The 14,099-nt window shown below is 37.7% G+C and overlaps 2 protein-coding genes and 1 non-coding gene across 6 annotated transcripts in view; 2 read left to right on the top strand and 1 right to left on the bottom strand.

The window, feature by feature from the left end:
- The window catches only part of si:ch73-6k14.2 (DEPP1 autophagy regulator), a 29,981-nt gene that overhangs the window by 8,514 nt on the left and 7,368 nt on the right, over window positions 1-14,099 (bottom strand). The gene's annotated exons all lie outside the window — the stretch shown is intronic.
- On the top strand, window positions 242-7,796 carry paox (polyamine oxidase). Of its 4 annotated transcripts, XR_014126678.1 has the most exons (8): window positions 242-527; window positions 1,540-2,032; window positions 2,135-2,334; window positions 2,501-2,756; window positions 2,840-2,952; window positions 3,179-3,333; window positions 4,104-4,842; window positions 5,311-7,796. XR_014126678.1 is itself a non-coding variant. In XM_081725078.1 (7 exons), the coding sequence occupies exons 1-7, from the start codon at window positions 368-370 to the stop codon at window positions 4,248-4,250; spliced, it is 1,524 nt and encodes a 507-aa protein (XP_081581204.1). In that variant the 5' UTR covers window positions 242-367; the 3' UTR covers window positions 4,251-5,163. The 4 variants fall into 4 exon arrangements, 3 of the variants coding, with proteins under 3 accessions (XP_081581204.1, XP_081581205.1, XP_081581206.1); XM_081725078.1 differs by lacking the exon at window positions 5,311-7,796 and having other exon boundaries at window positions 4,104-5,163; XM_081725079.1 differs by lacking the exon at window positions 5,311-7,796 and having other exon boundaries at window positions 392-527; window positions 1,544-2,032; window positions 4,104-5,163.
- The window catches only part of zcchc24 (zinc finger, CCHC domain containing 24), a 28,489-nt gene continuing 23,489 nt past the window's right edge, over window positions 9,100-14,099 (top strand). Inside the window, exons 1-2 of the mRNA XM_027015792.3 lie at window positions 9,100-9,613; window positions 11,910-12,110. Coding sequence (XP_026871593.1) covers window positions 9,377-9,613; window positions 11,910-12,110 — 438 coding nt within the window. The 5' untranslated portion in view covers window positions 9,100-9,376. The remainder of the gene's footprint in view (window positions 9,614-11,909; window positions 12,111-14,099) is intronic.

The following is a 14,099-nucleotide window of genomic DNA, read 5'->3' as shown; positions in this document are numbered from 1 at the left end:
TAGATCTCTAACTAAAGGCACGAGCAGCTTTAACGTCTACGCCGTCTCGAAAACAGACGTTTTTAGTGTAGATTGCGTGCCCGAGCTCTCTCGAAGTGGGGATGGAATGACTGCGGACCATCAGCGACTATTTACTCTGTCGGTCTGTCCTCTAAAATTTTGATTACTTCAGTGTAATAGCGATACTCAGTCATGCCCTCCCATCTGATGTCCTCTGTCTATTTTAACAGTTACAGTGACGTACCACTTCTGGTTCGAAGTACAACTGTCCGGAAGAGAAAGCGAACGCATTTTACAGCGATCTCGTGTTATCATTGGTTGTAAACCCGTCACGTTTTTCACGAGGATACGACACCTCGAAAAGGCCATGGCTCTCCGTTCAGGACTTGATGCAAAAATATTGATTATCGGTTGCGGGATTTCAGGGATTGGTGCTGCACAAAAATTAATAAAGCACGGCTTTCGTAATGTGCAAGTTATTGAAGCGACATCTAGAAGCGGTGGAAGAGTTCAAACTGGCAGACTGGGTAAGTCTAATCCAGAAATTGGCCTTGAACGTAATCGCAGTACGGTTATCCTGCAGTAAAAGCTTCAGGCTGCAAAACGCACAGATAGCCATTATTTTTAATTTGTCAAGATGATCTCCACTGGCAATTCTGCAGAACAACTGAATACTCCTGTGAACCTTTAGGCTATTAATTTAATTATCATGTAATACAGTGTATTGCTGTAAATGTCAATGTTTTATACACCGTGTCTTTTAATGTCATTGTTATGAAATGCCGATTAATGGATGGCACATAACAGGTGTGTTAGTAAAGCCTACACAAATAATATTCATAACATGGAAATTATATAAATATTTTGTTGTAACCAAAGCAGATACAATGATAGTTTTTTGGTAGACCTGTATGAGTACAAGGCTTCTGGTATAAGGTTGTTGAATATATATTATCATTACATTACATATTATCGTCTTTTGTTTGTTCCCTTTTATTTGTGAACTCCATGAAAATGACTACACACCATCACAGAGTTTGATGACAAAAAGCAAAAGCAGATTCAAGAAAACATAGGTGGTTGCCTTACTAGAAAGTAGTAAAGTCTGGTTTACTGGCAGCACTGTAGGTTATTCTTTTCTTTGTTTTGAGTCAATTTAACAGCTAACGTGTGAACTTCATGTGAACTTGACAGATTGCCAACTCTATAATGATGAGAGTGATAACTATATATGAACTTTGTAATCACTGAAATTGTGTTATACGGTTACAGGTTATGTTATTTTCCATATTATTTAACGAAGCGGCATGTGGAATAATCTGTAACACAGTCTACATGTTGATAGTCATAGTCTAGCTAGTAGACTAGTTCATAGTCTACTCTGATGCAATCTCTGGTTATTTATATATATATATATATATATATATATATATATATATATATATATATATATATATATATATATATATATATATATGTATATGCATAAACACATAAACACATGTAACATGTCACAATATATTGCCTTCTTTTTGCCAGGTAGTAATATAGTGGAAATAGGTGCCAACTGGATCCATGGCCCATCCCAGGAGAATCCAGTGTTTCGCCTGGCCTGCTACTACCAATTACTCGACAAGGAGGCCATGTCTGAACAGAATCAGTCAGTAGATATTGGTGGCCATCCACCTTTTGTTCCTAATTGTTTCACCAGCTCAGGCAGGAAGGTTGATCCAGAGATGTTGGGACCTGCCATGGAACTCTACACAATGGTACTCGGGAAATGTCAGGAGTTCTACAGCAGTGGTGGAGAACCATTGCCTAGTGTGGGAGAGTTTCTTAAAAAAGAAACCCTCCGGGTAGCCCGTGAGGAGTGGAAGGTGGACCAGGGCACCATGGAGCTGAGACTGGCTCTGCTGACCACATTGCTGAAGATAGAGTGCTCTGTCAGTGGTACACACACTATGAATGATGTGGGCCTTGGAGCTTTCGGCATGTACAAGTCTCTTCCAGGACTTGACTGCACCTTCCCAAGGTGAGCTATTAGAGGGACACATGTGTCTTAAGGGTTTAAAATGTAATAGTACTCAGTGCTGAGAGTACAAAGTTCAATTTTATGTATGAATTTTTTTTTCAGAGGTTATGAAGGTTTAATACAGCATATGATGAATGAGCTTCCTAAGGACATTGTTTTGTACAACAAACCAGTTAAATGTATTCACTGGAAAAGCACCCACAACCAGCCAATTTCAAAAGGAAGAATATGTCCTGTTACGGTTGAATGTATTAATGGAGAAACTTTTGAAGCAGATCATGTCATTGTTACCATTCCACTAGGTATGTTTAGGTTATACCATCCATAACTTTTCACCTTCATACCTTACATCTGCTTAAAGATTTACTTCACATGATTGCTTTATGTATATTGTTTCTGATTTACTGAATTTTTTAAAGTGTATTAAAAGTTTCATTACAGTTTTTTCTGGTGTGTTCAACCTTAAAGGGTACTTGAAGATGCACCAACACACACTCCTAAGTCCCCATCTGCCACTAAACAAATCACATGCCATCCAGAGAATGGGCTTTGGGACCAACAATAAGATCTTCCTAGAGTTTGAGCAGCCTTTCTGGGATGAAGACTGTGAGATTATCTTCCTCCTATGGGAGGATGAGTCTTATCTTGTGGATGTCGTTTCTGATGTGCAGATGGCCTGGACCAGGAAGCTGACTGGGTTTACTGTTCTAAAGCCCACAGAGAGGTAAGCAGGTTCAGTCTAATTTCATTTCAGCAGGGTATGTTATGCCTGATGAGTGAGGTTTATTACTCTCTCTGGCAACCTAGGTTTGGTCACATTCTTTGTGGCTGGATAGCTGGACACGAATCTGAGTATATGGAAACTCTTTCTGAATATGAAGTGCTGTACTCTGTCACTCAGCTGATCCGCAGGTTTACAGGTAATATTTTAATATTTTAAAAGACACAGAGGCCTTTGGACTGTTAAAGCATTAATTTTACCTGTGTTATACTGACTGATTCACACCATTGATAATATCCTGAATGTTGATTCTGAATCTTGATGAAAATAACTTTCACGGTGGTTTGTCCAGACTTGCTGTCAAGTTTCACAAAGTAACTCACACCCTCCTGTATGGTTATGATCATGGTTATTATAATTTTCAGGAAATCCAACAGTTGCCCCAAAGAGGCTTCTACGGTCCCAGTGGTTCCATGACCCCTACACCTGTGGCTCCTACTCCTATGTAGCAAAAGGTTGCTCAGGATATGACATCGACACCATTGCAGAGCCTCTTCCATTGGCAGGTTCAAATGCTGAGGTATACTGCAGCATTCCTCCATTTATAGATGTTCATCACATAACACAGTTGTGCTACATCATGTATTGATTAGAAGTGATGCCCCCAAGGAATCCAGAAAGTAGTTTTGTAAACAATCCTGTGTGTGTGTGTGTGTGTGTGTGTGTGTGTGTGTGTGTGTGTGTGTGTAATTTTTCCAGCTGTACAGACAGACACAGGGTTCACAGAGTTTGAAGAGTCAGAGAATTTATAAAACTTAGAAATTGTATTGTGCTGGCAGTTATTTCTGTAATTGCAATTGGTGGCATGTGTCAGGCTTGATTTGCTTATCTAAAAATAAGATGAGCCTTTGCAACACAGCGTTTTCAGATTTTTGCATTGGCCACATTGGTGATTTTGTTTACAATTTTTTAGGAGCAACTACGCTAACTACGCATTAGGAATTGCCAAAAAAAGTTCTATAATTAATTATCTACAGATGCTGGGATTTACTATGTAAAAAAATATTGGGTGCCCAATGTTTCACATACTTTTATTAATCCTTGAGGGAAATTCACAGCAGCAACCAAAGGTAGAGTGCAAGTAAGAAGTGTACACATTATGTGTTGTGAATACAGGCAAGCTATTGCTTGACTGTTATATTAACTCAGCAAACTCCTTAACTCAGAAAACTCTTTGTTTTCTTTAGCATATACCTTGACCACAATTCATTGCAGACACTTTAGCAAGTAATTATCATCTGAATCTGTTGTGCTTGTTAAAACCTGATCTAGCTCTTCCTTGCTTCTTAGCCCTTACAGGTGCTCTTTGCTGGAGAAGCCACACACAGATATTTCTTCTCCACTGTTCATGGAGCCTTAATTACTGGTTGGAGAGAAGCAGACCGTCTCATTTCTCACTACACACCTTTGTCAGGAGTGATCACTTCAAAGCTTTAAGGGAGACTGTGTGCTTATTTTTAAGAAAAGACAGAATTTGCAGACAAAAAAAAAATCAAATGTACTGCAAATATCAGATGTAATGAAAATAAGGTCTTGCATGTATTGTTAATTTTGTAATATGTGTTTCCACTTTATGAGATTTATAAATCCACCTAATTCAAGATTCGCTTTTGTAAATTTAGCACGTTGCACAGTGCATTATTTTTGATATGAAAATGATACTACACAGTGGCTTCTGTGTTTTATCGATATCTGAAATCGAGTGGTTTACTATTAATTTACTGACTAATATAATTTACTGACTAATATAATTTACTGACTAATATAATATAGTTGCTACTGTCTTGGAAATTCGAAATCGAACTTCGTATTAGTAAAAAACAATTAGATTTTAAGACGTATTTTTTACACTTCGCGAAGTGGGATTTATGCGCTTGTCTGCTAATCAGTTAGGTGAGATTGGTGAACCGACAATCGCCTCCACAACAGTAGATGGCGATATCAAACTTTTATGTGGTTCGACGGCAAAAATATAAACAGGAAGCTACTGTAAAGTACTAAATAATGCTACTTGGAGAATAAATTCTTGGTGAGTGATTTGAGTGTTTCAAAGTTGTCGTATTTAAAGGCAACTATGATTACTTATATGGCGGACATTTTCCATTCAAAACTACTAACTGAAATATCTAGACTAGTAGCGTTAGCATTCTTTTACCTTAACACGAGTTATCCTGTTTATTAGAATGGGATGCGTTTTAGTTAAACAGATTTCACACAGGTTGATCGTTTTTTTTCTGAAGGATTTTGCTTCTAGATCATCGAATCAACAAGTTCTTAATTCGAACGCAAATTCTGTTCTATTGTCTTATCTGGCATCAGCCGGAATAAATTAATTTAAAAATCAGAATAATTAGATATTCTTTTGTTATCTTTTGTTTGTTGTAGCTAGCTTGCAGCCTTTTAGCTGTCAGCTATTTATCTTAACATTAGCGAACTAGCTACCGTAAGGCATTTTATCTCATTCTTAATGGAAGTTTTTTTTTTCTTTTTGCCACAGGTTTTAAATAGCTCAAAATAAGTTTGGCTGTGGAATCACCTTCAGCGTTCTTTGTACATGACAGGAAGCGAGAGGTGAGGCTTTGAAAACAATAGTGCAGATTAAATATATTAGCGAACCAGCTTCCTGGTTATTGAAAACTGAACCCAAGTTAATGTAAAACGTAAAGTAATTTGGGATTCTGACTATGAGATGAAACAAGGAATATGCAGTTTCTCAGTATGTTGCATACAGCTTCACCACTCCTGGATGTTCAAAGCGTGAAAGCTGAAAAAGACTATATGTTGACACTCCAAAAAAAATTAGGTCTTCCCTGTACGAATTAAACAGGAGTCTGATGTAGAAGGAACCCTACCATCTGTTGTAAACCAGACAGAGACTTTTATTCGGCCTAGACTTAATGAGATTAAGAGTCTATTGAGATTGGTGTACTAATTAAAAAACAACTTCATGACCTAACCCTAGTCAGCAACATGACTGACAAGTGTGACGAATGCTCGCAAGCAGACCTAATTCCTCCAGTTGAAATGGAAGATGAGTGTGACATAGAATGGAAAGAAATATCAAATGCATATCTGGATAAACCTTTGAATAAGAATGTAAGTTCATCAAAAGTAAAGCTTTGTGGAAATGTGGGTAAGAAAACCAGAGGTAAGCAGAAGAATGCCAAGAAATATAAGAGCCATGAGAAGGTGATTGACAGCAGAACATCATTCAGAATTCATGTGCATGTGCATGGTGGAGAAACATTTCACTGTGAAACTTGTGGGAAAGATTTCAAACGATCTGACCTGCTTACTGATCACTTGAAAGTGCACAAGAGAAAGAGGCCATACTCTTGTGACCAGTGTGGCATGATGTTTGCCAAGCCTGCTTATTTAAAAATTCACCTACGCAGACATGCTGGGGAGAGGGCATTTGCTTGTGACCACTGTGACAAGAGATTTTTTGACAAGTATGACTTAAAAGTTCACCAGCGTGATCACACAGGAGAAAGGCCATACGTCTGCTCAGAGTGTGGGAAGAGCTTTAAACGCATTTATATACTAAACAAACACAAAAGGACACATTCAAAAGAAAAACCTTTTCACTGTGATGTCTGTGGAAAAGCTTATGGTTATGTTTATAGTTACAGATTACATATGAAAGAACATTCATCATAGATTGCATGTCATGCCACAAAAAGATTTGTCTTAAAGAAAGGCATAAAAGCAACTGACAGATACAGTAGTGGATCTTTATTCTCCATAGAAAATTATGTGCTCTAAAATTTGATGGATGCCTTATTTTATTTTGGATGGTTTTTTTCTCATTTATTGAGAAGCCTTGACCTATGTTTTTGTATATAAAATGTTGGTACAGCAGTGGCATGGACATTTTTTCTTTTCTTTATTTGACAGTTTTAATTGGAGCAATTACATCTTTTGAGACATTTGTAGAGCATTTGATGAAATTGTATATATCCAAAACCACACTCAACCAACTGCCTTAAATTTGATCACTAAATACAAATAACTTCAAAACTACATTTTGTTACGTGAACTAAGAGTACAACCTCTAACTCTAGTAATAAATACAACACATACTGCCTAGCCACATCTTTAAGTAACTAATTGTTACTTAAGTAATTTCTAATTGTTCACAGCATGCTGGGTCTTGTGGAAGAGGTGTCATAAATTTAGCTTCTATGAAACCAGTGAAAATATTTTGTGTCCCTGTTTTCTACAAACCAAGTCTCCTTTGACAGACTAAGACCACAGTCTCCTTTTCATGACATGGGTACCCTGAGGTCTTCAGACAGTGTACATAAGGACGTTGTTGCACAAGCCAATTTTTTTTTTTCTCCCAAATTCTGAGAGATTTAATAGATTAGTATTTATGCCACTTCTCAGTTGCCAGTGTCTAGCTATAGGACCACTGCTGACTGCCTCTCAACACATTGATTAAAGGAGGTTGTTGACACTGACAGTACTGACATGGAATTGGGCACTACTTGTTTTCCAAATCTGATCACTGAGGTAAAATTGTTAGATTGCTGTCTCAAAATGTATATGCTTTTATCCAACTATACAGCTACAAGGTGTCCGTGACTGATGAGAGTCCATAATTATTATGTGCTTCTCAATGTATTACAATACACATTTGCAAAAAAGAATTCAAGTGCTAGTACATGAGTTATTTTATTCTACCAGACAATGTTTCTTTCATTAAATTATATTACTGGTTTTTACTTCAGAAACTAAATAAGAATTTCTTAGGTAATAGTGAGATTTTGAACAAATGCCAGAGTTTATGCCTACCTTAAGGTATCAATAAACAATATGCTTTCATTCTATTAGTTTAGCTCCAAGCTGTTATTTCCTCTTGAAAGTCATTCCAGAGTATGCTGTTTTTATGTTATAGGTTTTTTTCTCTCTGAAGTGAAACCATATAAAATGTTCTATATACATTGGACATGTAATGCTAAAATAAACATTTTTGAAGTACATTCTTGGTTTGAAATCTTTGACAGCACCAAACACTGTTGTGTTGTTTGTTATTATGTTTATTCATTCATGTTCAGGACTTTCCCAAAACTATTCATCTCTACGACTGGGAAGCAAAAAAAAAGCTCTTTCCTACTTTGCCACAAGATGGAGCATAAGGCTGTTAAGTGCTGTGTGAAGCATGTTATTTATGCAGTTGAATAAGAAATTTCCTAATACCGGAAGGACACTTGTTTATATTTCTCACACTGGCCTCTGTATATGCTATATTTTACATTGATTAATCTAATTAAACAGTTTTCCTTTAAACCTTGTTTTAAAGTTTCTCAGTTTCTTCCAAAAATTGTCCGGCAAATTTGCTAGGACTAGTTAAAAACATTGTCATGTTTGCTATTATATGTGCTGTGTTGTTTGCTTCCTGGCCATGTGTATTCTCAGTGGGCTGTGTTTAACTGTGTTACTGAACTCATAGGCTGAATCAACTAAAGAAATTACTTCATCAAATGCTAAAATTAGCTAAAAGACCAGTTACCCCATATGTATTTTAAGCCACCAATCTTCACAATTTATTTTAATATTTTTAAAATGAAGTCAAGAAGAATGTTAATCCAAACTAATTTAAGAAAGTAGCTGCGTAGCTTTATGTGTGCGTATGCTAAGGTTAAAGAAAAAGTTGCTCATGGATATTTACTCAGGAACTTGTTGGGCATTGCTCACGAATCTCACCTCTAGCTAAACAAACAGAGCCATTTGTTTTTTTTTCCTGTTTAGTTGAATATGTGAAACTACACACCTTAAGCTTTTGAAAGTCCACAACAAAGGCTCATATGATGCACTTTCTACTTTATAAAAAAAAAAAAAAGATTCTTAAAAATTTTGTTTGTGATTTTAGCTACCAAAGATCAGAAAGTAGAGGCTTTTATTTGTGTACCTCGAAAAAAAATATTTTTTTGTGATTAGGCCAAAAATATGTACTCAAAAGATTTTAACCAATATACTTCTTAGCCTATGTTTCCACCTGTCCACCTGTGATACTAACAGTCAGATGCTCTGAAAACAGTTTTTGTGTGCCATATTTCCACAATGAAGCTCTATGCCCATGTCACACTTACGTTGCGTTTTGTAAATTCTACATTCTCTGTTGACATGGCTTGCGAGCAAGCCTGTATGAATATTATAATCAATGTTAGATGGTAACCAATAGTCAGCAAATTCCACTAATATACATGTACATATATTTTGGGCTACGCGTTGATTCGTTCTTGTAGAAGATGACGCACACTATCACCAACTGAATATGCAATAAGGTCGTTACTGTAGCAGTGCAAATAAAGAGAGATAACGGGCCGCAAACAGCGGGCTAAAACTTTTGTAATGACATGTTAGGGGAATAACTTTCGCCTAATCGTAAACCTGGGAGGGGATCCCAGGAGAGGAATAGGGTTCGAGCGGGAAGAAGAGCGCAGTTTTCACTTCTGGGGTGTGAAAAACCGGACGGCGCATTCAGTAAATTTAAAGCAAGTCATCGAAGTTGAGGCTTGTCTAAAAGTGACTGTGGGAGAGAAAGTTATCCGCAAAAGATGAGCTTGTTGTCTGCCATAGACAGTAGTACCTCTGTGTACCAACCTGCACAGCTTCTAAATTGGGTTTATCTCTCTTTACAAGACACCCATCAGACGAGTGCTTTCGATGCCTTCCGACCCGAACCCAATTCTTCCCATCCGGACCTGAACTACAGCAAGACTCCCGCTGCTGACCTGAGCTCTTCTCTCAATTCCAATTATCTCAACAATTTCTTTCAGCTTCAGCGGAATGAGGTAGGCCAACCTCTGTGGAGTTTCGTAAAAGTGTTTGTCAAATAACAAGAACGTCCGTGTTAGTTCATGGAGCTTTCTCTTAATATGTAAAACTACCGCTTGATGTTTGAGCGTGTGTGAGAGTCTACTTTTGTAGTCTACAGAATCGCCATGACGTTTGTTATATGTTAAGTCATTTTACTGCGTATACTCTAAGACAATCTAAATTACCCACAAAAAGTTGCATTGCTCTTCTTGTTTATTTTATTATTTACTGGTGAGTTGCTTTTTTTTTTTAAATCAGAACGGAATTTTGTTTCAGTGACAATCAAAAGAGAAATATGAACATAACGTAGTGAGACTGACTAACGAATGACTATGAATGTGAAAACCGAATAGTAACACGAAACGAAACTGCTTACACTGTTAGTACAATGTACACTAACTTACTAATATATCCTGGTTATATACAGCCTTTTCAGATTTTTGTGCCTCTGCTTATGAAATGCGACAATGAATTGAATTTGCTTGTTGACATGTGGCTAGGAAAAGTCTCTTCTTGACATAAATAAGTAGCAGAGTCAGATATGTAGACATTTAGAAATTCTCAAATGACTTACAAGGTATGTTTCAATTTTGGCCTAAGTAATACTGTACTAAGGGTCACAAGGTTATGACCTGCTAGAGAGTAAACATAAATAACTGCTAATACATTGGTGAGCTATACCTCAAACCGTGCAATATCTCTACAATCTATCTATCGATTTATGCAGTTTAATTAATGTTGTTCTTGTGTACTGCATTGCAAATTATTTTAGGTTTACAGATGAAGATGGGTGTGGTAACCTGCTTCAGCATTAGAGTATAGTGCTCCTTGGTAAAAATAAATATTAAACTGTGATACTCTCAGAGTAAACTTTACATTTGATGACACTGCACTGATGACAGCAGTAATTGGCTCCAGAGTTGTAATATCATAAATAAGACACATTGGTCAGTTACACAGACCAATACTAATCCTAACCCTGGATGGAAAGAGGGTTTTAATGGTGAATCATCATTGAATTTACAGTTCTGTCTGAGGCTAGGTTTAAACCATGTCTATGAAATGGGCCCTTTGGTTTTTATGACGATGTTTTTCTTTTAATTAACCTTTTACAGAAGCTAAGAGAAAAAGAAAAAAAAACTGTTAGCTTTTAAAATGTTTTGTTTTAAAAGTGTTGTTTTGTTACAATGAAAGGGACTTCACTGTCCACTGTGCACCTCATCTACCAATATGAGACTATTTAAATTGTAAAATTACATGAAAACCACATGATAATACATTGGCCTATCGACATACAGGTTTGCAGTGTCAGTACTAATTTAACTTGCACATTCTGTATAAATAGCTCAAATGACTTTTGTTGAATATTAAAAGTCTTAAGCACATCTGCTATAAATGTGTATTAGATAAGTGCTAGTAATGCTTAGTACCATTTGTGAGCACTGTAACACACTCACAGAAGTGTGCAGTGTACCACCTCTTCCCTGAGGAAGTACCATCATAATCAAAGGCCTAGCAATGACAACAGCTGCATACATTTGTGTGTGCCTACTCATATGCTTATATATGAGTGTGTATGTGCATATGTTTGTATGCTTTTATGTGAGTGAATACATCTGTGTGTGTGTGTGTGTGTGTGTGTGTGTGTGTGTGTGTATGTGTGTGTGTGTGTGTGTTTGTGTGTGTGAATAAATCTGTTAGTGTGTGTCAATGCATGTATGTGTTGTGGAAGCAGAATATTGCAGGTTAGGAATAAGTCCCTGAGAGACTGTCCTGCTGAGAGAGAGAGCAGAGAGGAGAGATCTCCTCTATTAGTGTATGATGGTTATCTGCCCTAAGCCATGCATTTCAGCACCTACTGCCCTATATGACATGCATTTTTGCTGAATTATTATTAGAAATAGTTATATTATGTATATAGATTTTTACTAATAAAGCCTGCATTTTGTAAAGTGTGTGTGTGTGTGTGTGTGTGTGTGTGTGTGTGTGTGTGTGTGTGTGTGTGTGTGTGTAACAGGAGTATAACAAAAATCTTTATGTCCAGGCCATGTATGGGAATTGTAAATCAATGTATTTGTCTTGTTTTCAATTTGAAGAGGATATCTTCACAATAATTGTCAAGGTTCCACTAATATACAATAATTAAATGCAACTCATCTATATGTGCATGGTGATATTACCTAACACTTAAAAATGTTGTCTGTTTCAACACATCATTCCAGCAACTCATGTTTGAAATTTGTGCATGTGTCTCTTGTTATCTCTTTGCAGGCCTTGAATAATGGCTTATACAAAAGCATTTCCCCATATGGCTCTCTAAACAACATAGTGGATGGGTTGAACTCTTTAACGGACCACTTTTCTGACCTATCCTTGTCCTCTGAGCCACGCAAGCCCAGCAAAAGACCTCCCCCCAACTACCTGTGCCACCTCTGCTTCAATAAGGGTCACTACATTAAAGACTGCCCTCAGGTAAGTCCCTTACAATCCCAATATACCAACATGCATTGTGTGTATGAGTCATATGTGTTAATTAGACAAATTATATATTTCACTTTGCAGCCTGCAGAAGCCTTTGAGTATTCCATTCTTTCTGCAGGCCTTGTCTTCATTGGAAATTTTACATATGAACTGTAATTCAGTATGCATCTTGTCTATGGCAAGATGTGATTGTGACTTGTTGAGAAAATTGTGTCAGGCAGTTTAAATATAAATTTAATATCAGTGCTGTATGAAAAGATATGATCAGTGACCCATACTTACACTAGTCATACATCTGCCTCAGGTCTTCAATTGCTGTTGTTATCAGTGAAACCTACAGAATTTTAAAACATTCATTTTTAAAGTGTATCTCTCTCATAGGGATGTTCCAAAACTTAATAGTGCAAAGTTGTGGTAGTGTGTGTAAGCAGCATCTTTTTTAGATTTTTAAACATTGACAATGTCATCGTAACTTTCAAGCTGTTAGCATTTTATGGTCTTTGGACAGAAAGAGAGGGTGAGGTACTTTCTAAGATTCAGACTTGAGTCAGAACTGCATGGGATGGAAATGCACACCAGATGTGGGATTAAAATGGCAAGCCTCCCTTTATGAAAACTGATGAGGGTTCCCTGCAGGCTGCTAAAAGACCTGTCTTGTGATAAAATACTTATAGCTATTTGTGCATGGCTCTGTGTCACTGACATTTTCACTATTGTGTACTGAAATAGACTTGCAGTTAGTAACAGCGTTTGTAGTGCGTAAAAGCTCTTGATAGAAAATATTCAAACATCACTGAACCAAGAGTAGGCTGTAAAATAGTTGTAACTGATTTTGACGTAATCACAATGTAGATTATAGAGATTAATACCAATCACCATCACAACAAAAACAATATTTTGCTTTTATTGAGGTTGTCTTATTTCAGGATAGCTTATTTCAGCATAGCTAGGTACAAATAAAAGTAGTGTTGTTTTGTCAGCCGTGAATTGAAATTTGCACAGTGTAGAAGATTTACTAAAAGTGCACTTTTGTTTTTAGCTCCCTTGACATTCATGCTGATAGAAAATTTGTATATGTGTTTGTGTGTAGGTAGAAGCCCTGTAGCTGGGCTGCAGTGTATATCAAAGTCAGATCTGTCCTGTTCTAAATTTCAGGCACTCATATTAATGCCAGTGGAAACACAAGAAACCCCAGTCCCCAGACAGAAGCCACACCTACTCATTTCAAAAGGTCCAACCATACAGCTTCCCCTGAACTCACTATGATTTACTTAGCATTTATTATAGCCACACAAACACTTACTCACTCTTCTGAGTCTGTCAAAGACATAATACAAATGAGTTCATGGATGTTCCCAGAAATGACTATTGCACAACACTGCATCTGGGCAAATCTGTGTTTCCTCCCAGGCTTCGAAAGCAAATAAAATTCCCCGATAAGATGGTCTCTAATATGGGTTAGTCATGTCCAGAGGTCTGAAGTTTTCTGCCAACACAAATGGGGAGATGTGACTTCAGAGGGTATAGTACAGCCTGTGATCCACAGCCAGCTGTGAGAGCCCCATTCTGCTCTGTTCTGCTGACGCACCCCCACCGCACGCGAGCCGCGCCTGGACCAGGTTTCCAAACACTGCCCTCCCTCCAGGAGGGAAGGCGGGGGTGGCAAGAGACACATGGGCTAGGGCTCGGCCGAGGTTATGGCTCGGCAGAAGCAGTGTGCCCAGGGCAGGAAGTATGTGGGCCGGCCGTGGAGTACGGCGGAGGCCACGGGCCACGCTCACTGGCTCATGTGTCACTGAGTGGAAATGATGTTTGCCATGGAAGGCAGATTCACAGGCAATGCTAGTTAGAGGAATAAAAGCTAGTGGGATGGCAACTGTTGTTCAGTTCCGCTTTGCCTATGGCCAGCGAGACTTGTAATGTAAGAATGTAAACACGTCTCTTTTGACCTAAAGCTGCTTGCCAACATCCTTGCTGCGA

Source organism: Electrophorus electricus, chromosome 12, assembly GCF_041902795.1.
Source record: "Electrophorus electricus isolate QZ-2024a chromosome 12, ASM4190279v1, whole genome shotgun sequence".
Taxonomy (NCBI): Eukaryota; Metazoa; Chordata; class Actinopteri; order Gymnotiformes; family Gymnotidae; genus Electrophorus; species Electrophorus electricus.
This window is presented reverse-complemented; position numbering and strand designations above follow the sequence as displayed.

Bases quoted from the DNA above. Each gene is read 5' to 3' on its own strand.
- paox (XM_081725078.1), top strand. From the start codon at position 368: ATGGCTCTCCGTTCAGGACTTGATGCAAAAATATTGATTATCGGTTGC. The intron at 528-1,539 runs GTAAGTCTAATC...TCTTTTTGCCAG, and splicing joins AGTTCAAACTGGCAGACTGG to GTAGTAATATAGTGGAAATA. The intron at 2,335-2,500 runs GTATGTTTAGGT...TCAACCTTAAAG, and splicing joins CATTGTTACCATTCCACTAG to GGTACTTGAAGATGCACCAA.